At 37.2% G+C, this 27,376-nt stretch overlaps 1 protein-coding gene and 1 non-coding gene across 2 annotated transcripts in view; one reads left to right on the top strand and one right to left on the bottom strand.

Annotated features, from left to right (window-relative positions):
* ctnnd2a (catenin (cadherin-associated protein), delta 2a) overlaps positions 1 to 27,376 on the bottom strand; it is a 327,752-nt gene that overhangs the window by 210,489 nt on the left and 89,887 nt on the right. Inside the window, exon 3 of the mRNA XM_030123463.1 lies at positions 18,890 to 19,002. Coding sequence (XP_029979323.1) covers positions 18,890 to 19,002 — 113 coding nt within the window. The remainder of the gene's footprint in view (positions 1 to 18,889; positions 19,003 to 27,376) is intronic.
* trnal-uag (transfer RNA leucine (anticodon UAG)) lies at positions 22,466 to 22,547 on the top strand. The gene has a single exon. It is a non-coding gene; the product is annotated as a tRNA-Leu (tRNA).

Genomic DNA, 27,376 nt, shown 5'->3' on the forward strand with positions numbered 1-27,376 from the left:
CCACACTACAGAATCTAAATAAACCACAGTAATTCTAGTTCTCCATTATCTCGTAGCAAAAGAAGAAAAAGAGCCGGTCAAACAATGCGGAGATAATGATAAAATGCATGACTTGTTTTCATTTCAGCCAACTGTTTTTATACTGGGGAATTGAAAAGATTATCACATTATAAAATAATTACGATATGGCATTTACATACTGTTGTGACAGGCCTAGTAATGTGGACGTATTCTTGAACAAATATCTTCATTAATGTCTCAGTTTTTCCCTTAAATGTCCTTTAAGGAAGTCTCTCAGGCACATGCTGACATGACTATTCATCTCATGAATCTCTCTCTCTCATCTCCCTTTCCCTTTTCTTTATTCTGACCCATCTGTCTTCTCTTCTCTCTTCAACAGTCTGTCCCCCCCTCCCCTCCCCTCCCTCCCTCATCTCTTTTTTTCCACCATCTATCTCATTTTCCTCTCTCAGTCTTTCAAAGTCCCTGGACATCCCCATTAACAATATGAACAGGTGTATTGGATTTAAATATATTAGTGAAAGGAAATGGTTGGTTAAGCGTACTTGAACAAAAGCTGTAAGGTGACAGTGCAAATGGAGCATTAAACCTGTCATGTCTCATTCCCTTTACTCACTTTTACAAACGCATGTTGTCCGAGTACCTGCTATCACTTCAAATAATTTTATTCCTGATATTCCTCTGCACTAAAATGTGTGTGAAAAATCAGACTGCTGAACTGACTATTTGTGAATCAGGGTACTATCTTTGCATTTTTTGTCTCCATGGCAAAAAGAAGCATAAATATCAGTAATAATGCTGAAAAAAATATAATTGCATATTAGTTAACTACACTGGAGTATGTCTGACGTGATATATTAAAGATAACAGGAAGTATAAGAGTAAGTGAGGTAATGTGTTTACATGTAACATTCCATATAGCATCTCAACTGCAATCACTGTGTTTTTACCAAAACTGGTATGAATTTCAGTTGGCACCTTTTGAAACCAGCTTACTTTAATCCTGTTAAATGGAAGTCTTTTCTCTCCACCACTGATTACAATGTCAACACATATACTAAAAGCGAAAAAATACATGCCTAACAGAAGGCAGACAGGCAGGCAGACATATGTGATGCTGCAAACACACACACAGGGTACATATTAAAAAGCACTGTAATATCCTGTCAAGCTTTTTAAGTCAACAAAACATCTCTGAATGGATGAATGCACACACGATTTCAGCTATTCCCGTTCAACTGACAGCAAGGCAAGACTATAATCCCACATAAATGCATACTAATAACTGCCTTCACTGACACACACACACACACGCATATTTCCTCAGAATAATTAGAAGTGCCAAAGTCTAAAAGGAGTGCCAAAACAAGTGATGCATACATACACACTGAAGTTTTATGTAATGACTTCAGGGTAACCTCAGCACAGAGTAAAGTCCCTAAAGCACACATCATGTACAAACACATCAGCACAGAAGAATGGGAGAGGAGACACAATAGTTTTATTGACTGACAAAGCAATATAGAGTTTATGATGTTCCTGTGACCTACAAGTGCAGCACCTCCTCATACGCCAACAATTTGGAAAATGGCAAAAACAGCTATGAGAATTTTATTCAAATGTCATTATAGCTGTCTGGTTATAATGTGATCAGTGGTGGTCATAAATAAGCCAACAGATAAACCTACTACATGCAAAATGTAGGTACTATCATGGCTATGGATGATAAAGACTTGAAATAGATAACATTTATGTTGAAATAGCCACCAGGTGTCCTGTTACATAACTGCTGGGGATATATTACCTGTCAAAGCACTAATAGGCAAATGTTGCCTCTGTCTTACTTTGCCTCTCCTCTTCTCTATCCTTCTTTTTTCTACACCTTGATTTTTTTTCAACCAGTCGCTTTTGTGTTTTGTCTCACTGTCAGTTTCTTACTACCATACATATACTCTCTCTGTATTTCTCTCTCTGCCTGCCTCTCTGGCATGGTTTGGTTGGTTCTTATCTATTCTCACCACTATCTGGTGTTGAGGGAAGATAAGCATGCATTTGCATGTTTAATGAACCAAACACCCCCGATTCCCCTCAGCTTTAGGACACACACATACACATGGGTGCACAAGTAGACATGCATACACACACATTGCTGACGTTGGCCCTGCAGGCCTCTGTCTCCCTGTCGTTCACAGAGAGTCACCAGCTGCTGACTCCTACAGGAATAAACATGGCCTATGTATCCACTGTCACATCTAATGCTGGACTGACAGGAAAAAGGGCATAATTTAGACTGCCCAAATCATTTCAAAGAAGAAAATAAAATCTGGAATATTTTGGAAGGAAAACACTTGTGTAAAATCATCCCTAAATAATAATAATAATAATAATAATAATAATAATTATTATTATTATTATTATTATTATTATTATTATTATTATTATTATTATTCATTAGACATGCACTGATAGGTTAATCGATTAATCTAAATTGCCCATATGTGTGAATGTGAGAGTGGTTGTTTGTCTCTATATGTCAGCCCTGCAATGAACTGGCGACATATCCAGGATGTACCCAGCCTTCGCCCATAAGTAGCTGGGATAGGCTCTAGCAACCCCTGTGACCCTAGTGAGGATAAAGTGGATTCAGATAATGAATGAATGAATGAATGAATGAATTATTATACAATGTACTTATATAGTGCTTTTATGGATGGGATATCTAGAAAATACTTTATTTTTCTATGTTTAAGAGCACATGTGAGTCAAATCTGTCACTATATCTGACAAAAACAAAACAGGGTAAAAACAGAATATCAGCAATAAACATGAATGACTGGGGTCCCCTGTTGAGGGAAAGAAGTTGACAAACACTCTTGCTACTAAGAGCAGCAAAATATGACAAACATGATGAATGAGCTGACCCTTCTGCTCACACATCTGGCCAAAATAATTTTAAAAAGTTAGTGGAAACTACAGTATATGGGAATCTGAGCATCTCTGGTACAGTGCTGCTCATCAAAATAATAATGATTGACTACCATTCAATCCCCAACTCACTGCCTGATCTACAGCATGGTTCTTGAGACGACTTTGATTTCCCCTTGACTTGAGAATATAGTGATATAAATACACAGTAGGCACTAGGCTTGGGCAATGTCTACTAAATGGGCATGTGATGAGGTCTTAACTGAACCACCACTCCAAGATGTAATGTTAACTCTAGTGTACAGTAAGGTGTGTGATTGTAGTTGAGACAGAGAAAAAAAGAAAAAGAAGAAAAGACGGAGAGATCAACTACCCTGTAAGACTGACTGCTGACTCTGTCTGTCTGCAGTATAAGCACAACCAAAACTTATGTCTTTGAGAATGTTTTGGATAGTCTGCAAATTTAATCAGGTGAGGCAGTGAAATGTTTGTCCATGAACTCAACTCACACAGCGACCTGTTAAAGGAGATGAGTTAGTAAAGTTATCTATGAAAAGAGTTGTAGAGAAACACCTCGGTCAGTTAAGTGTAGAGAAAATTGATTTATGCACCACAAAGGGCATTGTTTACTCGCTCGCAGATTTGCAATGGACTCCTAAACACAGATTTTATCTAGCATCATCCATAAAATACAAATCTTGTTTTTTTAAATAAGTGGGTCATTAAAGGTTCACTGTGTAAATCTAGTGTTGTGCATGGTCTAATATCTTTGGATACTGGCGGCAATAACACAACCAATCACCTGCACAATGTTTCCTGATGTTCTAATGTTGTTGGACACGAGACAATTGCTGAACTTGGCTGTCAGGTCAGAGTGATCCAGTAGATCAGCCAGCACCAGAAAACTTACTTGAGAATGAGCAACCAAGACAATCCCACACTCATATCCAGCAAAGATCAGAAGGGTCATTAATAATTCTCTGGTATCCTGGTGACACCCATATTTTGGCCAAAATGTCTGTCACATATGAACCAGATGACCAACAGACAAGCTCCATTTTTTGGTCATGACTTCTGTTTATTATGTGTATTAAAAGGCTGGAATTAAAGGGGACTCCTTCCTCTTCCTCGAATGCAAGACCCTTGCATCTCTGTCTTTTTTACTTCAATATTCCATAACACTAGCACTAGCAGTGAAGTTTTAGATTGCAACCAAAAGAATAATCCTCACTTGAGCTTCCGTGGTGTGCTTAATAGTCAAAAAGCTCTACAGTGTTTGTTTTTTCCATTTGTGTTTTTTTTTTTTTTTTTTTTTTTTTTTTTTGTTAACAGGGTTATCGCACTTCATCATAGCAGGTAATGGTAATGCACCTTAACACATGGGGGACTCATGGAGGAGACCCTCTCTATGTAAATACACTTAAGTGTTTAATTATGAGGTAATGGAAATAGAACAATTCTAAATTCAGATGAATGTAACTGTGAATATTATTCAAAGTTTACAATCAAATCACATCAAATGAGCCTTTAAAGCCAGTATTTATACATTTAACATCCCCTCTTTTTTAAGACCCTAAGGTTAGGCTTACACAAAAACACTTCATGCATGTAATGAGACTATTTGAAATCCAACATCATCTAGTTCCTGTATTTGACATGTGACTGACACATTCTAAACCACATCAGTTAAACATGTCTCAAATGTAAATGTAACTTTGAAAGGGATTGCTGGTGACTTGATTATGTTAACAAGACATTAATCCTCAAGGTTGATTTCTTTGAAGTGTTTTTACTTATAACAGCCTTCTTTTACCTATGCTATAAAGCTATTTTAAAGAAATACTAGAGGAGGTGGGGTTGTGTATGAACAGTGAAATGTGTCAAATGAATAAAAAAAAAAAAAAAAAAAAAAGACCTAAAGTGGGAAAATGGAAAAGCCAAGAAGTACTTTCGGAGCCAAGACAGATAGATAGGGGGTGGGATGAAACAACACAGAGAGGGCCAGACAGAAAGATAGACAGTGGGGATGACAGCAGTGTGAGAGATGTCGCCACCTGCCACCATTTTTCTCCTCTCCTTTTGGAAATGCATCATCAGTCATTAGAGGGGGGGAGCATGACTCGCGGTATCATCATCATTCACACAGATGCACACATACACATATAGTACACACACAGGTCTAAACACAAGGCGTATTTTAAGGTATAATGCAGCGGCCTATAATTTTCTCTCTATGCAGCATTTTGCTGAGCTTATAAAACCGCCTGCAGCTAATGGTGTGATGGATCCCTCTATTATCACCCAATGCAGGAGACGAGAGTGGGGTGTAGTGAGATAAAGGAATGTAATTGGATAGTATTTTAGCCGTGGCAAAAACAGGAAGGTGGTCAGGGAGAGAAAGAAAGCCTAGAAAAAGCAGTAAAATGATCACTTGCATGATGATGTCTAAAAGCTGTCCACATGTGATCGACCTGTCCGATCCTCAATTTACCAACATAAAACAGAAATCACCTCTGTGCCTTCAGTGTATGTGAACTGATGTCAGATGAACGTAACACAATAATGCATTCCAAAAGTCTGTGAAATATGTGAACAGGAGCAGACCAGACCTTTCATTATTATTACATGATAACGTCATTGCAATTATTTGACCTAAATACAATTATTTTGCTTGATGGTAATAATCACGTCCATTCATCTGTTTTAAAAGAGCTGGATAAAACATATAGAAATATCATATTCTATGTAGTTTTGGTTTACAAAGCCAGAAGCAAACAGAAGTATCATTTTTTATGTTCATGTTTCAATGTCGAATGCAAATAAAAGTCTCTTCTTCTTTATTAGGTGTACTTTTTGTGTATGCTTTTTTTTTGTGTTTTGTAAGTGAAACTATGAAACAACTCAAAGGATGTTGAATTTGCTTTTAAATATGCAGCAGTTTAAAAACAAATACAACAATAATTTCTTCAAGAAATATAGAAGTGAAGGTGGTTGATTATCACAGGTTATGTGCATGTATGTATGTATGTCTGCACATTTATAGAGGTCAGTATGTACGTACACATGCATATCTGTATATACAGTGGCGGAAGAAATTATTATACCATCAAAACTCATAAAAAACAATGGTTATGCAATCAAGTACTAACTCCTGTGTGTATCATGTGACTAAATAGACAGAAAAGAAAACATGGAATCCCTAAAAACACTGTTTTTGGCAGTACAATGTCGAATAGATATTGATGTAAGAACTGAAGTGATTTTGGTTATTATCAAGAAAACAATGGAAAATGGATAGATATTAGCTCTGAAATTATACTCTCTTGAGCTATTTTGTAGTTATCATTATATTTGTCCAAACAAATGTACCTTTAGTGGTACCAGGCATTAAAATGAACAAAAAATTGAAGAAAACAGGAGTGGTCTAATAATTTTTTCCATGACTGTATGTTTGTACATACATTGTTGGACATAAAGTTGAAATAAAACATTTTTTCTTCTTCTCATGCAGTTAATTGATAATTATTTAACACGGGAAAGGGGTTGGACTAAATACATGTTTATATTTTCTTCATTGACTGATTCATTAGTTTACACCATGAGTTCTCCTTCTTCCTACATGTTTGAAACATTTTCTAAATTCCAATCATAATGAATATTGATGAACGTATACTGCACTAATGGCACAAAAAAAAAAAAGGAGTTCAATTAAACTGTCAACTAAAATATAATTATTGTCAACAAAAAAACATTATTATGACAGTCCTAAATATGAGTTTATAAGTGTAAATACACATTAACACATAGAACATTTAAACCAATGAAAGGAACAGGACAGAATAGAAAACGACAGAACACAATAGAACAGAATGCCAAAAACATCGGACAAGATACAATTCAATGACAGAAAAACAAGGGATTTCTTCAAAAATGTTCCTGGCACTCGGCATGTGTCTAGGGTCTATTAGCTGCTGTGATCAACTCCAAAGTGTGTGGAGACTAAACCCGTAACAGTGGTGTGAATGTCTGCTCCTCGGGGTAGGACAACTTTATAGTCTAGTAAGTGTGTTTACCCCTGAGAAAAGTCTTGAGCAAAGGGTTAGGAAATGTGTGGGTATGTGTGTGGTTGTATTTGTACATGTGGCACAAAGAGTAGAGCTGGTCCCTGCTGGTGTGGAACTAAATGTCATAGCTTGATTAGAATAAATAGGCCTATAAGGCTCTGGGACTGGGCACCAATGCACAGTGGGGCCGGCATGTGTGTGTGTGGTGACTCATTGCTTTTGTTTGCTCTCTCTATATCTCCCTCTTCTCATCCCCTCTTCCTCTCTGTCTCTCTGTCTCTGTCTCTCTCTCTCTCTCTCACATGCAGACACGCATGCACTCCCTTGGACACTCGAGCTTTACCTTTCTCTGACCTACCCGAGGGGTCTCTGGGCAGATGTGAAGTCTGAACAACACAATCAAAAAGCTGTTACTGCCGCAGGACATGAACTTTACACCCCCGCCCTTTCTCTTTCCCATTCTGCCTCACTTCAACTTTGTCTCGAAATCTTTATCTCTTCCACCTTGATACATCAGATTACAGTTTCACTTGCATATAAAATAATAATATTGTGTGTCGGTGGGTGTGTCTGTCTATGCTGTACTGTTACTGAGTGAAAACAAAATATAAGCCAGTTTTTAGGCTTCAACTTAACAAATATAGTGTGTTTGCATTAAACATAGTGTCTGGTAATGCTGTAGTTATGTATTTTCTTCACACACGTAAACAAGCTATGTTTACTTGTATTATGTAACCCATTTCATTTGTTATCAGTTAGTTAGTTTAAAATATTTTGGCCGGTGTTGGAGGACATACTCAATTCAGAATCATATATGTGTTCACCTTTAGTGTTGTAGAGTAAAATTGTACTAAGTAAGCACTTGAGTAAATGTGTGTAATTCGGTGCTTCTATGAAACTGGTCCCTAAGAACAGGACATCAGGGCCAAAAATTCAAACCACATGTAGACTAATGTTATGAAGCAAATTTGGAAGCACTTTGGGTCTATTTTAAGAATAAATATTTACTGAGATAAAAGAGAAACTATTTTTCAGATAAAACAAATTTTTATAGTTTTTTATATTATTTTTTAAACAAAAATCTGTGTGTAACACTGTAAAAAAGGACACGGAAATTATGCACTACTATTTTTATGAATATCTCTTTATTCTCAAACAGGTACATTTTGGGAATCAAACTAATTATGCAAGGCAGAGTGTTTCACAAAAATGACCACTGTTGCAAAATCACTTATGATTTATTTGTGTTTAACTGGGCAGGTTCCGCATGTAACGTGAGTGGACATGATGGGTTACACAGAAAACCTGGAATGAGACTGAAATTCATGAAAAAACCCCATGTTTGGATTAGAAAAACCACTATGATCCTCAAATTTAACACAGTGTCTTTATTTATTGCACTATATAAGACCATTTACAGCCATTTTTTCCAGATCAAATGCTCTGACACCAGTTTTGGTCCTGTTTTTGACCCCAATATTTTATTAAAAATTCATTCATTCTGGGATGACTCAGAGCAAGAGTGTAATTTTTTTTTTTTGCATTTATCTGAGGTCATCATTAGGTACATCCTGGGGGGATATATGTCTAAATTTCTCTTTTATTATTGGGTCTAAAAAGCTGGCAAAATGCCAGGTTTTAAAATCAACCCAGTTTCAAAGAAGCACCCAATGACATTTCACCAGTGGTTTTGATTTATCCATCCAGTGAAAAAATAGCAGGTGAAAGATAAGAAAGGACTGGAATGAATGTTTACACCTGACATTTCAGGAAAAGCAATTCTCTTTTGTTGCACAGTGGTTCTTGTCACATAACCCAGATCTTAGTAAGTGACTTATGCAGCTTTTCCATTGAAATTATCACTTCAACTTGCCTGGGCATGACTCAACTTGGTTGGGTTTTGGCACCAGCACATCGTATTTCTAGTGCAGGCAGTAATCACTCATGGCTGGTTAATATAGCGGAAACAGTATGAAATATTGTGATGTCATCTTCAATGCGACTGCAGCAACAGGTGATGCAAGAATAGAAGAAGATAAAAACTAAAGCTGTAAGTTATAACTTCTGAAATAAAATGTTGCATTAAGATTTTTTTAGGGAGAGAATATAGCTGTTGAGACCTCAAATCTATCAATCTATCAATTTATCAAGATAGAGCCAACTTGAAACTTTAACTTTCCTAATGGGTCCCACATCACAACATGACGACACACAAGTACTGATGCAGCCACAACTTGATGTTTTATGGTGTATGTGTTGACATGAAATGTTCAGGTAGCTGATGATAACAATTAATTGTAAACTTGTTTTTATTACTTCCGTCAAGAGGTATTGTGATCACTTTCCTTTGTGTGTTTGTTTGTTTGTTAGCAAGATAAGTCAAAAAGTTATGGACGGATTTTCATGAAATTTTCAGGAAATGTTGATACTGGCACAAGGAACAAATTCTTAAATTTTGGTGGTGATCGGGGGGGGTAGATCTGTCTTTGCGGAGGTCTGTGCTCTCTGAGTGCTTTTCTTGTTTATGTATGTATTTTGTAACCGTATCTGTATTTTAATAAACCCCAGGAAGAGTAGCAATCGCTATGGTGGAAGCTAATGGGGATCCATATAAACAACTCTGGAAAGACAAATCTGTGATCTGCATGATTTTATATCAGATATAGTATCAGTATGGCTCTCTTGGAACTTTAGTGAAGGTGGTACAAGAAATAATATCTGATAATAAGATTAATCATGCAGAAGAAACACCAAAAAGAGAGTGAGAATGGTATTGTGATCCTTATATTATCATTATAGTAACAACAAAGCAGCTAAATTATTGTTCAATGCGTACATAAAACTTTGATGTACCTCACTGCTTTGCTCTTTCTTCTCTGGACCAAATGATTTTTAGTTATGATCATCACCTATCAACAGCAGGAGAAAAATTCAGTGCCCGAGGCAAGAATCTGTCTGTTTATAAAGTAGATGTAATCCACACGGTTCAACCGATGAGCTTCAGAAATACATGACAGCAGGATACGTAATGATATGGCCAAAGGGAATTTATGGTCAACAGAGCTCATCAAAACTAGCACTGAATGATTATCACACACACAGAGGCACAACACACCTCTTCTTGATATCAAAAACTGCACACTGTATGTCTAAAACAAGACATTGCAGATAAGTAAACATAGGGAGTTCAGATACTTTGTACAATGATAATATAGTGAAGGTTACTTAGAAAAAATGAGGAACCAGGTTTCAGGGAAAGAGGAAAAGGAGAGATGTCAGAGAAAACAAGACAATGAGAACATATGAGAAAGAGGAGAGAAAGTTAAAGAGACCACTGAAAAAATGAAAAATAATAAATCAATGAACCTATTCTGTGGCTGCCACAAGGTAATGAAAGCTATTTATTAGCCTTCTCTCTCCTTCCTTCTCCCCCTTTTTTCCCGACTTTCACTTTCTCTCTCTCTCTTTCTCCTTTGTTCACTTCTTCTGTGTTTCTAAGTTGTTTCCTACTGCTTCCAGCACTGCTACACTCTATCTCTCATCACTAAACACTAACAATTCCATTAAGAACAACAAAATACTAGTTTAGAGGTCTCATTTTCTTTGCTCAACTTCCCCCGTCATCTGCATTTCAGCTGACAGGCTGCCTAACTCAGGCTTCTGTTCCATGACCTTTCTGTTTAACAATAACTGGTGAATTGAACTGAACCTTCCAAAACTACACTGTTTTCTTTGACTTTATAACAATTGCACTTTGTTTCTCTCTCACTTTGCATTATAAAAATCCCAGCTGATTGCTGTGACATCCAAATTCCCACTAACTATCATATCATATAAGCATTTATGCATCTAATCCTAGCCACAAGGCAAATAGCTGGTACTACACTTGCTTGTAGCCAGCAAAATACAGCAACAACAACATAATTAAATTTAGTCACTGAATCCATAAGCTTATGTGACATCTCATATATGTACTTCATAATCTATTGCTCCAAGCCACGATTAGCTCAGTAGCCAACTTCACATTATTTCCTCGACAGTTCATGGGCTGTGCTTTAATGCCTCAATAATGTTTCCCAGAATGCCCAGCAAGGACACTGCAAGGCAGATGGAGGCCATGGGACCTTTAATGATCTGAAACTGTCAAGGAATTGTACATTCATCTACAGTACCTTATATTTCACACTATGCTATGAAAGCTAAAGTTTCTGCAACAAGCTTCTGTGTGCAACTATGGTGAATATTATATAGAGAAAAGTAATGTAACTCCCTTTTTCACTAAAATACATTTGGTGTAGGTGCAGAAGCCAAAATAAGGATGGAAAGGCTTATAATAAAAAAACAAAAAAATCACACGTTCCATTTGCAGCTCTTCCCTCTTGGCCCAAATTAAAAGACTACATATAAATACAGAAGACCTGGTACCATTTCTTATTGCTGTGGAATGGTGAAACCACTTTTCCAACTTTTGTTTGTGTTAGGCCACAGGGTTCAGCAGTGGAAACGTTCCAGACAAAATATATACAGTATAGTAAATATAAATCTCATCACAGGGTAGATTTTCTGCAGCCAGAAAGTACTTCCATAAGAAGTGTTGGCTACTTTGCTATGGAATCCATAATTGAATGAGCAGACATAGTAATTTTCCAATGTCATCTTTACATTATTAAATGTTGTCCTACTTACCGGTTGCCTTGGCATTTTCATAATGGTGAAATGTAATGAATGCAAACTGAAATACATCATCCATAAATTCAGGGGTATGCTGTATGACTGTAAGCACTATAGGCTTGAGCAGCACAGCCAGTCAGCCAGAAAAGACAGCAGGAGTAAATGTTTCCCACTGGCTGCCACTTACCACTAATGTTAGAAAAATGATAAATTAGGCTCGGCATGGCGTTTGGACTGAACGTGTTTGCATGTGGGTGTATGTGTGCTACTACGCGTTTCCTCCCTGTAATGTGTTGTGTCGCATGCCAACAGTTCACAGTGTGAACAGATGTTAGTCAGTTATGCCCTGGGTTTCAGCACCACAGTCGGGCATTTTTAGGGTCCTCAGCTCTGAGGAGGAGTCCATGGAGATGCCTGAATTGCTTTATCGAGCGGAACATAACTAAGGACATGCAGACTTGCAGCGGCTGCTGAGAACACACACAGACACGCAAACACAAACACAGCATTTGCTCCAAGAGTGTGCAATACAAACCCACCACAGAGAGGATACAAAAGCTCACATATCAGGAAAAATAACACACAGACACACAACTACAGGGCACCAGGTTGCATGAACTCTTAAATTTTCCCTTGACAGGCTTCTAACAGAGTAATGGACCCACTGCTGAGTGAATATGGGGCCTGGACCACAGGAACTCCCATCTGAGAGAGTGCACCAGTCATGATAGGCTTAATACAGCTAAATATACATCATAGATGATGGCATTTTTGCATGAAATGTCACCAAAGGTCATTAACTGTACACTAAAAGAACCAGAAAAGAACTAGTAGCCCATGCGCTTTATTATAATACACATTCATTCAGAGCAAGCCACTACACTATATTTAGCAGCTACCTGTCACCAAGACCCTGATGAAGGAGAAGAAAATGAGTGGTGATGTAAGAGACCATGGGAAAGGTTATCTCTGTCTCTTGGAATATCATTACACTTTCTCTGATCATTCACAGTTATAACCGGAGACACTAATATCTATACTTAGGATTAGAATAAAAGCAACAAGGTCTAGTTGGTATCTGCATAAAGGATGATGCCAATCAAAATAAAAGAAAAAAATGAAAATAAAAAAAAGGCAAACTCAGGTGAACTGTCACATGTGTATGTATGAGTTCTGAAAGGAAGACAAATACACATCAGTTTTTAGTTGAGATGCACACAAAGGGATGGATGTGGACTCAGTGGCATAGTGAGCTGTCAGTTGACAAAAGCTTAGCTAAGCCAGTCCTCTATATCTGATGTGATAATCATAAGATGATGCAACTGTGAGACAGCAGAGTTGACAGCAGACAGAGTATTGCTGGCACACACAAGCCCTGTATGTGTGCACACAAACATACAGACATACGTGTATTTATTTATTTCATTTCCAAGCAATGATATCAGTATGTCTTTTTCAGTAATGACCTGGCCAACAAGGCACAGACAAATATTACAAAGCATTTACATATAACCACATGAAAGAATACTAAATGACAATATAACACAATGTGTCATAGAGATATCAGTTTGCAACGTGTCAATAAAACTAGAATACATTAAAGATCCTCACAGGAGTAAATCATAACTGCACAAGCAGAGATAAAATGATAATAGAGTGAAGTGACTGGCCAATGAATGTTTGAGGAAGAACATTAAACTAGGTCTGTAACTGCAGTGTGGATGAGTGTATCAAGATATAGTCTGAGTTCTTTGATTTCTTAGCTGCTTCATTTGCAAATATTGACTCTCTGTCCAGACACATAGGAATAATATATGTGAATTATGTTTTGGGTGGATTTTTCTCTAATGGCTTGACAGGAGGCTAATAAGGCAAACAAATCATAAAGTCATGGGGAGAAGAGTTTGAAAGATGAGCTGTAATTATCTCAAAACCACAAAATAAATTAAAATACGTAACTGCATGGAAGGCTGGGTCTAACTGAAAATGGTGTTTGGAAATAGATTTGCTTTTAAGTGTTATCAAGTTCAGTTAATGCCACAATATTTTTAATTCATATAATGTATCATGCTTCATGCTATCATTCAGTATACCATTTTTTTAAGTTAAAATATTAGTGAATATCAACACCTAAGATACATTATAATACATAAAATAACAGAACACAAGAATAAATAAATAATTTGTCATGCTTACGTTTTTGGAAGAATTTACTATAGCCTAGCATATTTTATTTTATATCAAACTTAGGTTTTGATTAAACTACAGTGTTAACTGAACAGGAATGTAGTGCGGTTACAGTATGTGCTTGTGTCACTTTCATTCCGATGCCGTGTTTAGGTTTTCTTCAAAATTACTATCTATTTAATAACAAATAAGGCAACTTCATCACAAACTGGAAGTCTAAATTGTAACCAAAAAGTGTCATCTGAAACTCAGCTGAAGCAAACAGAATGGAAATGAAAAAGTTCAAAAGTCTGTTTTTCCCCACTGTGCTCTGTTTCCCTGCCCCCCTTAGGGCTGTGTACTTGTGCAATAAGTTGCCTGAGGGAATCAGAAGGATGCTGAATTTATATGAAACTGACTCTTTGACATGACAGCAAAAATTCATGCCAATGCAAAAATATACACTAACACACAAATGCAAGTATACATAGAACCAAAAAAAAAAAAGAAATCCTATAAAGTGTAAATAATTCATCCTAACTTTCCACCAAACTTTACTTTTACCCAGAGTATTTACTCTCTGGGAGGCAAAGCTTGTATGAGACAACATGACGGGGTGCTGGTTTAGAAATGGGAGGTGCAATTACTGAGCTCAAGGCTTGAGCTGTTGATATTAAATTCGGAATTAGCATGCTAGTCAGATACATCCTCTCCCCTCACCCTTCCCTCTGTCATCTTTACTCCCTCTTTCAGTTAAGAGAGTCTTTTCCCTCATCTCAAAATCATTCTGGCAACAGAAAGGTCATGCCCATAACTGAGGTACATAATGAAGTATGCTTGAAGTTTGCTATGGGGCTAAATTGTAATTAACGCTGTAATGTGAGGGAAAAGGTTCAAAAACACAATTCTAAGGTTTGGAGACCATTTTGCAAAGATAACTTCAAAAGACATTTTTGGGTAACCATAAATATGTGTGGGTGAAGGTGTGTGTTCTCACACCACCACAAATGTTGCCAAGACTTTTGCTGATGTGTCTGTAATATTAAGCCTTCAGCAAGTGTCATGCAGCGTGTGTGTGTATGTATGTGTGTGTGTGTGTGTGTGTGTGTGTGTGTGTGTGTGTGTGTGTGTGTGTGTGTGTGTGTGTGTGTGTGTGTGTGTAGGCGTGTGCACATTACTGAAGCGTGTTATTCTCACATCCCACCAGCTCTGTGTTATTTTACCCCATGTAACACTGACTGTGTGTGTCCACTGGTGTGTATGTGTGTTTATCTGTCTGTGTGTTGTGTCAATCTGTCCAGTTGATAAATGCACCTCACAGCAGGGGTAACAGACTTCTTTTTCCATAACACTACCCCAAGGATATGTGGAAAAACCAAGTGTTTGTGTGTGTTTGTTGAGGTGGCAGTTCAGTGGTCAAGGTGATGTATGTATATAATCCTGAAATCATTGTGAGTGTTAAAGGCCCAAAACTTCCACATATCAAATCAAGTCACTTTTTTTGTATCTGTATCAAATTTGCCTCAAGTGACTCAACTATCTGTACAGTACATGCATACATGATTTGTGTGTTCTACCACACTGTCTCTATTCAGACAAAGCTTTTTAACATGCGTTTTTTTGTGATTTGATCACAAGTGAACAACTCTAAGTACATCCGTTCACACCTGGCGTCTCCACATGTGTTTTGAATGATCACTTGTGATCAGATCTCACTTCCCCGCTCTATATGCAAATAAGCAGGCTCAAATAGTCTAAAACACTACACCAGCTTTCATTTCCTACAGACTCTGTGGATGCAACACAAGCTGTCAAGTTTACCAGACTGGCTTTGTAATGTTATTTTGTAGATACGGTACATCACAAATGAGTAAACAGTGAATGATGCATGAAAGAAAAAGGAAAAAACTGCAGGCAACATTCAACAGGGGATTTTTTTCTTGGTCATTTCTCATTGTATGAACTGTGAAGTGTGAATCAATCAGTGGATCTTAAATGAACAAACATTACAACTTTGACCATTCAATTAGGATTTTACTGGTCCTCATGCATGACTAGTAATTACTGGATGTTCAAGTGCTTAAAATGTAAATGAATTTGAACCAGATAATGCCAGCTTTATTCTATTTCCTCACTTGGAGAAAAGGTGGTGTTGAACTGGCGAACTGTTGTGGTGTGGTCACATCATATATGTCACAACATCTATGAAAAACTATCTTCCAACCCTTCCAGTGAGAACCCACAGGACTTTACTGCAGTCAATGAGTTTTTGATTCTGTTTGACACAATAAAAAACAATCTGGTCCAACAGATGATTCTACAACAGATTCCACTGTGCTATTATTTGCTGAATAAAATGAAGCTAAAAAGGAGAAGCAGTGTATGAAAAATTAAGCACAGTCTTTCTACTTCCATAGGGCTTAGGAGGGTAAGTAGCAGCCAGGTGCTGCTAAGCAAATGCCCTTGATTAATTTATCATCAACAAGGGTGAACACCTCTACAAAAGCAGACTTGTTGCAGTTTGCTAGTCTGGGGCATTTAGGTGTGTGTTAAAACAATGCCAAAGTGGAGAGACATCAGCAAAGAACCCAGAGAAGCAGCTGATGTTACACGTCAGTCAGGAAAGGGCTCTGAGGTCATTTCCAACAATATGAAGTCCGTTATTCTACGGTGAGAAAGATCATTCACAAGTGGAAGACATTCAAGACAGCTGCCAAGCGTCTCAGGGGTGGACATCTCTATAAATTCACCACAAGGTCAGACTATACAACGCTCAACGCCTGAGAGCTACATTTCAAACTCTACAAGCTTCAGTTAGCACGTCAAGTGTTAAAGTTCAAAAAGAAAAGAACATAAGAACATGCAAGGCTTAAGTTCGGAAAGTTGTGTCGGAACAAACCACAGAACATATGGAACAATGTCAATGGTTTTGGATAGATAAGAACAAATTGGAGATGTTTGGTTATGATGCAAGTAATACTTAGTAAAATCAAACACAACATATCATCACAAACATCTAATATCAACTGTTCAACACAGTGGTGGAGAGGTTTTTATAGTATAGTATAGTATAGTATAGTATAGTATAGTATAGTATAGTATAGTATAGTATAGTATAGTATAGTATAAGACCTGGACACCTTGCAGTCACTGAGTCATGCATGAACTTCTCTGTATACCAGCATATTCCAGAGTCAACTGCGAGGACATCTGTTTCACAGCTATAACTTGGCTGAAACTGGAAATGCAAAACAATCATACTTAGTACACCAGCAAATCTACAACTGAACAGCTGAAAAAGACAAGAATCAAGCTGTTGTGGTGGCGCAGTCACATTCAACACCTCAACCTGACTGAAAAGCATTGGTGGGACTTAAGAAAGTGGTGTATAATTGAACACCTACAAATCTCAATGAACTGAGGCAACGTTTTGAAGTAGAGTGGGCTGGAATTCCTCCAAAACGATATGAGAAAAACAATTACTTAAGTTATTGCGGCTGAAATTAGTTCTACAAGCTACTGAACCATGGTGTGTACTTAGTTTTTCATCCCCTCCTCCTTTCTGGCTCCATTTTTGTTAAATAATGACACAGGGGAATTTGTTGTTTTGCATTAGATTTAAATCATGACCAGAAGATTTTTTTTATTGTGTCCTTATATGTAAATCTATACAATTCAAAGATACTGAACTTTCTTTTCCTTGTGACTATATGTTTTCCAGTACAAAACATAAACTTGTGAATTAAGAAAGCTGTAGTTTGTTGCATAGATAACAGTATCACTGTACTTATGTGAACTGGTTAACTGTACTTCATATACGTCACCAACACCGAAAGGGCCATTACTAAACACATTTCACCTCATTCTTTGAGAATGAATGAAACAGTATTATAAGAGGAGAAAATCACCACAAATGTGATAAAGTTGAGAGCTCCAGAGACATCTTCAATGCCTCTAAGCAGCTTGAGGAGAGAAAAAGTTTGTGCTTGCACAGTTGTACTTCCCAGGGTTCCTACACATTTGAAATTTCAAAATTCCATACTTTTACCAGACCCTAATTTCCAGTTGTCTTGGTAAAAAAATTCCAACCAGTCTTTATATTTGGGATTTATGAGCCAGTCATCAGAGAATTTACATCTACCCATTATGAATTCTGCCAACGATCATACCAGGCATGTTCAATAGCTCAATCACAAACAGTGTGTGGACATCACCTGTCTGTTGAAGCAGCAGTGAAACTTGACGACACCTGGGTGGGTCTTAAAATGGGTAGGAGGAGGATAAGAGAAGAAGGCTGGGCATTCAACTTGTCAATCTGCCCAAATGTTTTCTGGGATGCGTAGCCTACTGTATGTGCTCTCACACAAACATTTTAGCTGTACTAGCAAGCGCCTTAAAAAAACAGATCAGTCCATTTCTTTTTTCAGATATTCATAATTTTATGCTTCAGAAAATAGAACAGTGGTAACAGTCTGGGAAACATGAATATTTTTCTACACATTTGTTTCCATTTTCCATACTTTTCCAGACCTGGAAATTTATAAAATCAAATTCCATACATTTCCATATTTTCCATACTTGCGTAGGAACCCTCAATTCCAGTCTTCAACACATTTATGATAAACTTTGACATTCTGTACTTGCTAAATTATGCCTTAAACTGACAAACATATGTGTAAATGATGGCATGTTTCAATTGGGATCTAAAAATTATGTTGTGACACTGACAACCATAGATTATGTTTTTTCCCCCAATTCCCAATTTTCAGCCTCCTTGATATAATTGAAATATGACACTGTTAAACCAAGAAGGAGACATCGCACCTGGCATTAGAGCTGCCTGCTGTGATCAGATCATGAAAAACAAATGTCACTGTCAGGTCTGAACACACAGATAAATATTGACACGCATACAAAATCCAAAATGTATGCACACACAAACCTATCACCAAAAAACACAAATGATGGGGACATTGCATGTAACCTTATACCCTCGCCTCAACACAAACATAAGCACAAAAAAAACAGGGCTGGCATGTTACCTGATGCTGCTCATGCTGCCTGCCTCTGATCCCAGCTTGCATCTCTCCAGCTGGGTGGCGACAATCTGACGCTCCGCTTCTAGCTCCCTGGTGAGGCGTTCAAACTGCAGTTCCTGGAGAGACACAACGAACAAGAGTGTGTACAAACCCAACAGGGATAAAACACAAATTAAACATTTGGAAACAAAACCTCAAAACTACCTTTTTCTTCATTTCATAATTCATTGGGATGTGTGATGTAGGATTCTAATCATAAATAGCATGTAAATGTGAATATAACCCCGTAAAGCCAACTGACAATATCAGGTATTTCAATATGAATAATAAGTTATTTTAAGATTGCTGTCATGGAAGTAGTCAAGCATTGTTTGCTGCAAGTCACAGAAACAGCTATAAGCCGGTTAAAATAATAACAATTGCTATTATGAATGTGATTGACAGCAGAGACAAAAATCTGTAAACTGTGTTCTAAATGCACAAACAAAAAAGCTTTTGATGCAGAGGGGATGTCACTGAAGTTGCTGCTGCAAATGTAATGGATGTCTAATGGGAATCTTGGTGGATTTTCTCCATGAAATGTGTTGGTTCCTCCCAGATAAGTTATTTTTATGTCATTCAACAACTAGATATTGATGTTTGGGAAGTGACACATGATCTAAAAAATAAAACTGAAAATTTGAAGCAAAAGTGGATGTGTTTTTCACATTGTGGCTAATAACAGCAGAATATTTCTGACACATTTACTGGCTTGAATCCATCCTTTTATAAATGCATTAGTTAAAAAAAAAAGATCCAGATGTGAGGGGGAAGAACAAAACAAACCAGAGATGAATCCTAATGCCTCTCTTTCATCGTGAATCATTCAGGCAAGATAGACTGTGTTCAGAATGACAATAGCATTGTGTCATAAAACACAAATATGCAGCCTCCTCATTTATTTAAATGATCTCTCTGTGGTGTCACAGCAAGAGCTCTGACACAGCGGCCTCGACGAAAATAGAGGTTTACCCACAGACTGCCTAGAGACGTACAGAAAACGACTCCGTAAACGTATAGCCAAAATATTTTGACTGTGCTCTAGTGGTAGGTTGTAGTACAATGTCAGGAAACTTGCACCATACTGGGTTAGTCAATGGGACACGGGCCAAACTAAAATGAAATGCAAATAAATTTAAGGTTGATTTTATTTATTCATTTATTTCTAATCAGCACCTTCCTGGTAAGTGGGGTTGTCAATATCAGAATTTAAAGAATAGAAGGAAAAAAATTTGACTGCCAAATGATTAAATTGTCTTTATCTGTTTATTTTATGCTGCTTTTACAGGACATGTCTAATAATAGTTAACCCATAAAGACCCAAACAGCGACTGGCAACCAAAACCATCTACTGATCTAAAATGTTTAATACCTGTTGACCTACTAATCCTACCAATACATGTAAATAATTGGTGTAAAATACAGTTTTTCATCTTTTCATGCTCATCAGATATGATACCGTGGAAACACTGTCATCTTCTACAACATTGAGTCACCAGAAAAACCCATGGACTTGAATCAATGACAGTGGATGAAGACACTTGGTTTATGCTCAGCTAATGATATCTTCGCTGAAAAAGTCACTTTTTCTGCAGTTTTTTGTGTTTCTCATATAACAACCCTCAACATTAATCTGATCAGTAAATTTAATATAAGAAAATACCTGATTTTCGGTGCAAAAATGCAAAATAAAGAAGATAATATCACAATAAATGCTGTTTAATCACTTTAGAATGGTTAAATATTAAGAAAAAATCATTTGGGAACTGACACAAAAGTAGCACTGGGTCTTTATGGGTTAAAAGTGCACAAACATCTTATGAAGAAGCTTTTTATTGATATGAATGTTTCAACATAGTAATAACTATTATATGTCAGTTTACATTTCAGGTATTTTAGGTCTACAAGGGCTAGATCTGAAAACCTTCTATTTAAATCAACAGAAATCACTGATAATGACAGGTAAGAACAGAAGTTAAGAGCATTTATAAGTACTAGCTCACAAATGACATGCCACTCTATGACAGCAGATGAATGAGCACGCCAACACAATATGAGTTAGTTTTCAGAGGCATCATAGAGATCCTGTCAAAAAAATGTTCCTACTCATCTATCTGTCATTTTAAATAAGCCAAGGCCATTGCATTATAATTTTATAGCACTAAGGTTGTAGTTTAATGAGTTTAAATCAGTTTACAGTGATATTCGCACAGGTCTGCACTAATGTATTCAGCTTTAGTCTGCTGTGACTGGCAGACCCTGTGTAATGTGTAGCTGCTGCTGAAGAAACCATGACTGATGAAACGATGACTTCAGACATGAAGACTTGAAGACATGAAGAGTTGCTAGAAGTCTGTGAGCTGAAGGTCCAACTTCTGAACTCTGACATGCAGTGAATCTGTCTCACACAGATGCTTTAGAGTTAAGTTAGACGTGTAAAAAGACTTTTGATTCACTATAAACCTCACTGCAGCTGTCACAGATGCATGTACAGTTAGAAAATTTGAACTACAATTTACTAGTGATGGAACAATGAACAGTTTCCAGTCAAAACTACGACAAATAAACATCACACTCAAGTAGAAGAAATTATAGCTAGGCTGTACTCACCTACAATTTATAAAGGGGAAAAAATTGCGACCCTAACGCTAACCCTCATGATTTTATCTCAAAAGCTCATCAGTTAATGTTTTGGCCAGATTGCCCATAGAAAACAAGTATAATCTATTAGAGACTGTCTATGAATTGACTTATCAGTTGTTCACATGGACTGTTCTTGCTAAGTTAGAAACCGTATTGTAATGATATGAGTAAACACTTGTACTATTATACTGTACATATAATTAGTTTTATAGGTTAAAATTCTTTTATTTACTTTTAAATCCGTAAATGGCCTCACCCCGCCCTACCTCTCTGAACTGCTGCAGCCTTATACACCACCCTGCTCTCTCAGGTCAGCTGACCAACTGCTCCTGAGTGTACCAAAAACTAAGCACAAGTTCAGGGGTGATCGTGCCTTTGCTGCAGCACCTCCTAAACTTTGGAGCGATCTGCCTCTCCATATCAGACAGGCCTCCTCTCTGTCTGTTTTTAAATCCCTTCTTAAAACCCATTTTTTTCTCCTTGGCTTTTGAAACCATGGAGATGTTTGAACATATTAATTTTACTCAATTGTTTTATTGGGTATTGGTTTATTGTTCTTATTTGTTCTTGTTTTAAATTGTACAGCTTTTTATGTTTTAATCTATTCTTGTATTTTATTCTTTTATATAGGTTTTATCTATTCTTCTGTATTTTTATTTGTTTGTTTGGTTTTGTTTGTTTATTTATTTATTTATTTTTTATTTTTACAATTCTATGTCTTTAAATCTATTCTTGTATTTTACCTTGTTATTTCGGTTTTTATTTATTTTTCTGTACAGCACTTTGCTCCACTGTGGTTGTTTTAAAGTCCTTTACAAATAAAGTTGGATTGGATTGGATTGGATTGGATTGGATTGGATTGGATTGGATTGGATAATTCTGTGGCACCAAATCTGTGGTAGTGTGGCTGAGTGGTCTAAGGTACTGGAGTTAGGCTCCAGTGTCTCTGGAGGTGTGGGTTCAAATCCCACCACTGCCACTTAACATCTTTAAGATCATTTCCAAGCCTTCATTTGTTTCACCTATTGCATTGTGGGTCACTCTTTCAAAAATGCACTATAATCACCTGAAAAAATAATACCTGATGTTATTAAGATTTCTTGAATTTCCCCACAGTGGGATCAAAAAGGTCTTATTTTTCTTATCATCAGATTCATATTATGATTTATCTTGTGATTAGTACATAGTACCATACCCACACCAATGCAAATATTCTTGTGTGTGGCTGCTAATCTCCATGGTTACATCTACAGTATGTCAACGTTCACTTTTTGGAGGTACTTGTTTACAGAAGTGATATTTAGCTTTTTTTTTAAAGGAATTATGCATTTTCAAACATTTCCCTGTGGTCTACATAAACTGTAAATGCTATGCTTGGGTCTGAATTCTTCATTAATTCAACTCCACAGGTCCATTTTCAATCCTATTTCTGAGTATTGATACCAGAAAGGTTGTTTTGAGCGCTGGCTCTTTAAATGCAAATGAGCCACTTCATGCCCCACCCCCTCCAGGTCGTTGGCTGTGCTGCTTTGTCCCGTTCAACCAACAACTGAATGTTTTAGGTAATCGGCTCGAAGTTTGGACATATTTTCAGTATGGTCTACAACCGCTGCTGCTGATAAACAACTATGGCGTACTCTGAGAAATGTTCGTCGGAAGTCTTGACCTTATATGTGCAAATGTTGTAATGTAACTAGTTATAGACGTAACAAATTAAGCAGGAATTAAAACAGGTTGTAGAAATCCACTAAATTTTTGCCAAAATGAATATAAAGATAGCTTTGTAGCACCTGGAGGGTTCAAATTCAAACTTTATGAACTATTAGGGTCCAAATACACAAATAAATGTACCAAAGCCTAATAAAAGTGGATTTAGTAAAATATGACCCCTTTAAGTCTTTATGAATGGTACATTCTGGGGGAAATGAGAGTGTTCCTTTCACTCTTGCTGCTCCAGAGTGCACCACATATACCCAACACTATAATTCTGTATGTTTATAAGTGTGCTGAAGCTTTAGCTCTTTAAGTCGCTTACTGACATTTCAGTCAGTGAGCTATAAGCTAGACAGATGAGATTTTGTACCAAATCACAGGGTATGTGGGTGTGTGTTTGCGCATTTAAGTTGCATTCAAGTTAATCATGACCATGTGCGAGCAGATCAGTAGGGCGGTGAACTCGTATCCACTCAAAACCTTGTATATGTATGCGACTACATATGTGTGTGAAACCAAGAGAGTCAGAGAGCGTGAGCGTGAGCGAGTGTATGCTAGTTTGATTGGTTTTCTCAAAAGCCATTTGAAGCTCTGAATGAGTTGATCCCCAGTTGCTATCTCAAGTCTCCAACCTTAATCCCATCTCCTCCCCAACACTACAGAGCACATAGCAATTCATCTCTCTCCCTCTGCTTCACCCTTTTCACACACACTTTTACCACTAGCTTACACATAAATATGCACACTATGTCATTCCCTGTTTCCGTGTCTTTGTCTGGTACACACTTAAACACTATTTCTCTCCCCCATTCCCCCTTTCCATCTCTCACACACACATATAAACACATTCACTTACCCACCTGTAGGTAAGTCCCCGACACATACATATGTAATACAATTCGCAGTTCATTGATCTCACAGTGGGAAATTCCTTTTATCAGTAATATTTTACTGCAGCTGGTATGAATTCTACTCAACATCTCTTACCTTATATGCTGTGAGTTCACATGAAAATTGTAAAGGTAAAACTTGCCATTATGAGGTGAGAATTACTTGATCCTCCTTACATTCCCCATCTGTCTCGATCATTTCTCTATTTATTTAATTTCTTCCCACTGTGTTCTGGTCATTGCGTCCTGTCAGCAAATCCTCTCTACATTTTCATTGCACTACCTACAACAAGATAAATCTCAGACATGTGAACAACAAAACAGCAAGTTCAGCCACCTCTGTGATTTCCAAAGTGAGGTGACGCTAGGAATTTCAGCAAGGTCTATTAAACCCTCTAGACCCGTATTTCTAAATTACAGCTTTGTTTAACAGCGAGGTGCCATGCTTCAAAGCCCTGCTCTGCTTCCCACTGCAGTCTGCTTTGTCACCTTGTTTGCCACAGCTGCAACTGTTTTAAATCCTCAAGGTGTAAAAATGCAAATCCTTGCACCTAAAGTCGCATTATGCTAATTGATGATATATATTACCTCAACAGTAAAGCATCCTAAATGCCTTCGGAGGTAAAATGGAAATGCCTGAATGGAAAAACAGATGGGAAACCTGTTGTCTGCATCAGACTAAATGTTAAATTATGCATAACCTTTTGTCCCTTTCTCATTCATATCCCTTTGCAAAAAGAAAGGGGGATGCTGTTGATGTGTTATGATCAACGATACCCATGAGAATGAAGTAAAAAGACTTTTAAATATTATAAATTGTCCAAGCGAGAGTACCTGTATCTAACGGTTGAGTGAGTTTAACTGACTTGCCCAATTACATCATACTGTGCATTTGAATTGAGTATGAGGCAGTAAAGAGTACATTTGAATCACAATGAGACTTTCTTAGTGCATAGTGTATCACCTCTGCACTGTGAGATATGTCTTATGTAAAAAGAAAATGAAAAAAAATGAAGTTGTTGCAAAACTTTCATGATTTGGAGGATTGCATAGATGTCTCAGTGCTGAAATACACACTGTTAGACACAACATTGCTGAACCTAGACATGATAAACTGAAGCAACCTCAGATCAAAGCACTGCCCCCACAGGCTTCTATTGTAGGCACTAGGCATGATGGGTAGTCACTTCATCCACTTCTCTTTTCACTCTGTACCACATGACCTTTTTCCATTGAAACACAGTTCAATCTTTCTGCTCTGTATCAAACTGAAACGAAATGAAAAGATACTTACAGCATCAGTTAGAGTTAAAGAACCTGTTGAAGATGAATCATCTTAATCATTGTAGTTATACAATGGACGGATGTGAAATATTTCCTTGGTTAAATCCAGGTGGTGGCCTTAATGCTGCTTAAATTGATAAATTACCATCTAAATTAAACACAACAGTCTGAGGTGAGAAGAGGCCTACAATATTTTGTGCTACTTTTTTTGTTGACTTCTATTAATAAATATACTTTGTTTCAATACTGTGACATTTTTCTCAAACTATGACTTTATTCTTGTAATATTAGCATGTTTTTCCTCCCTGTTCGGATTCTTTTTATCCTTAGTCTGGATAAAACTCCTTCACAGTAGTACTCCTCTACACCACTGAGTTTTTTTAACACTGCAGTTAAATCAAACAACCAATGCTGCTGTAAACAAAAACCACCACAGAAGTCACTAATTACCACACTTAAGAAATCTTAAGACATGATCAGTAACTTAGCACCCGTCTATTATCTTCATCAATGTCTGTAACCTTTAAAAGAGAGAGAGCAAACACACATCTGCCAGCTTGACAACATCCGACTCAGTCAAGGATTACTCACTCGCTAACGTCTGAAAATAGTTAAGGGCAATAAATTCAACTTGACACAAACATTCAATGGAAATTACACGGTTTGTAATAGCGATGTTATACAATACAAAAAAAACACAACACAGCTCCATGCAGTTGTAAAAGCCCTAATGCTAAGAAACCTTTTAGAGAACTCTGAAATGTCCTCAAAATAATATCTAAAGGTCACACCACTGAGAATAGTACAAAAGTAGAAAATAATACTTCTGACTTGTTTTGTATATTAATATGTATGTTACCTTGACACATCTGTAGAAGGTCAAATGAGCAATCACTGATGAGTAAAACAGACAGTGTATCCTTTTTTTTTCTCTGTTTATCACAACAGACAAGGTGTAGAGTCCACTGTGTGGTGCATGTGTCCGCCTCCCTCTCCAAACTAATATGAGAAGGAAAAACGCAGCCACAGTCGGCCACAAAGGTCTCTATGGCAACTGTAGAAACCCTTCCACCCCCATCATTATAAATGAGGTCCTGACTCCTCCCACACACAGTCCCTGCCCTCTCACATACCTGTCTCTTGGACTGCTCCCACAGAGGTGTCCGCAAATGCAACCTTCCCTCATAAAAGAAAAGGTGTGGGGGCTGGGTGTGTGTTTTAGGACTGAAATAATATATGCCAAGCCTAAATATAGGGAGCGCAGTGTGAATGCTGACACTAATTCACAGCAGCAATCAACACTACCAACAGTTACATCATAGAGTGGGCTGCAGAATTTTCCCTTACATCCTATTATTTTCCATAAGAACTTTAAATGATGATTTTCTTGGATGCATCAACAGTGACAATTTCCCAGACATCTATACAGCATATTTGGAATGTGCATCTCAGTTGGGGATTTCAGTACAGTTTGTGTCGAACAGCCAGCTCTGTTCACTTTACACAAACCATCTAGCTGATAGCTTGTGAGGCTGCCAGAAAGAAAAGCCAACATTTCTGGACAGAAGGAGGAATACACCTATTTGTGAAGTTGATAGAAGGAATCACAAGTCTACTACTGATGGAAAACACAGAGAGAATCCTGTCTTAATCAGATGACGTGGCAGAAATATTAATGTAGTATTAAATAAAGCACATTGTGGTCATCACAATAAGGGCAAAAAAGGAAAGCTGTGCATTTAAATATTGACACTGGCTACATATTTTATTTATTTTTTCTAGGGATGCACTGATAGCACTTTTTTCCAGACTGAGTACAAGTACAAGTACTTACATTTGACTACTTGCCAATACCGAGTACTTAATGATACCATTACAGTTCTTAGTTACTTGTGAAAATGTGCTTTATTGTCTTTATCAT

This window comes from Sphaeramia orbicularis, chromosome 20 (genome assembly GCF_902148855.1).
Source record: "Sphaeramia orbicularis chromosome 20, fSphaOr1.1, whole genome shotgun sequence".
NCBI lineage: Eukaryota > Metazoa > Chordata > Actinopteri > Kurtiformes > Apogonidae > Sphaeramia > Sphaeramia orbicularis.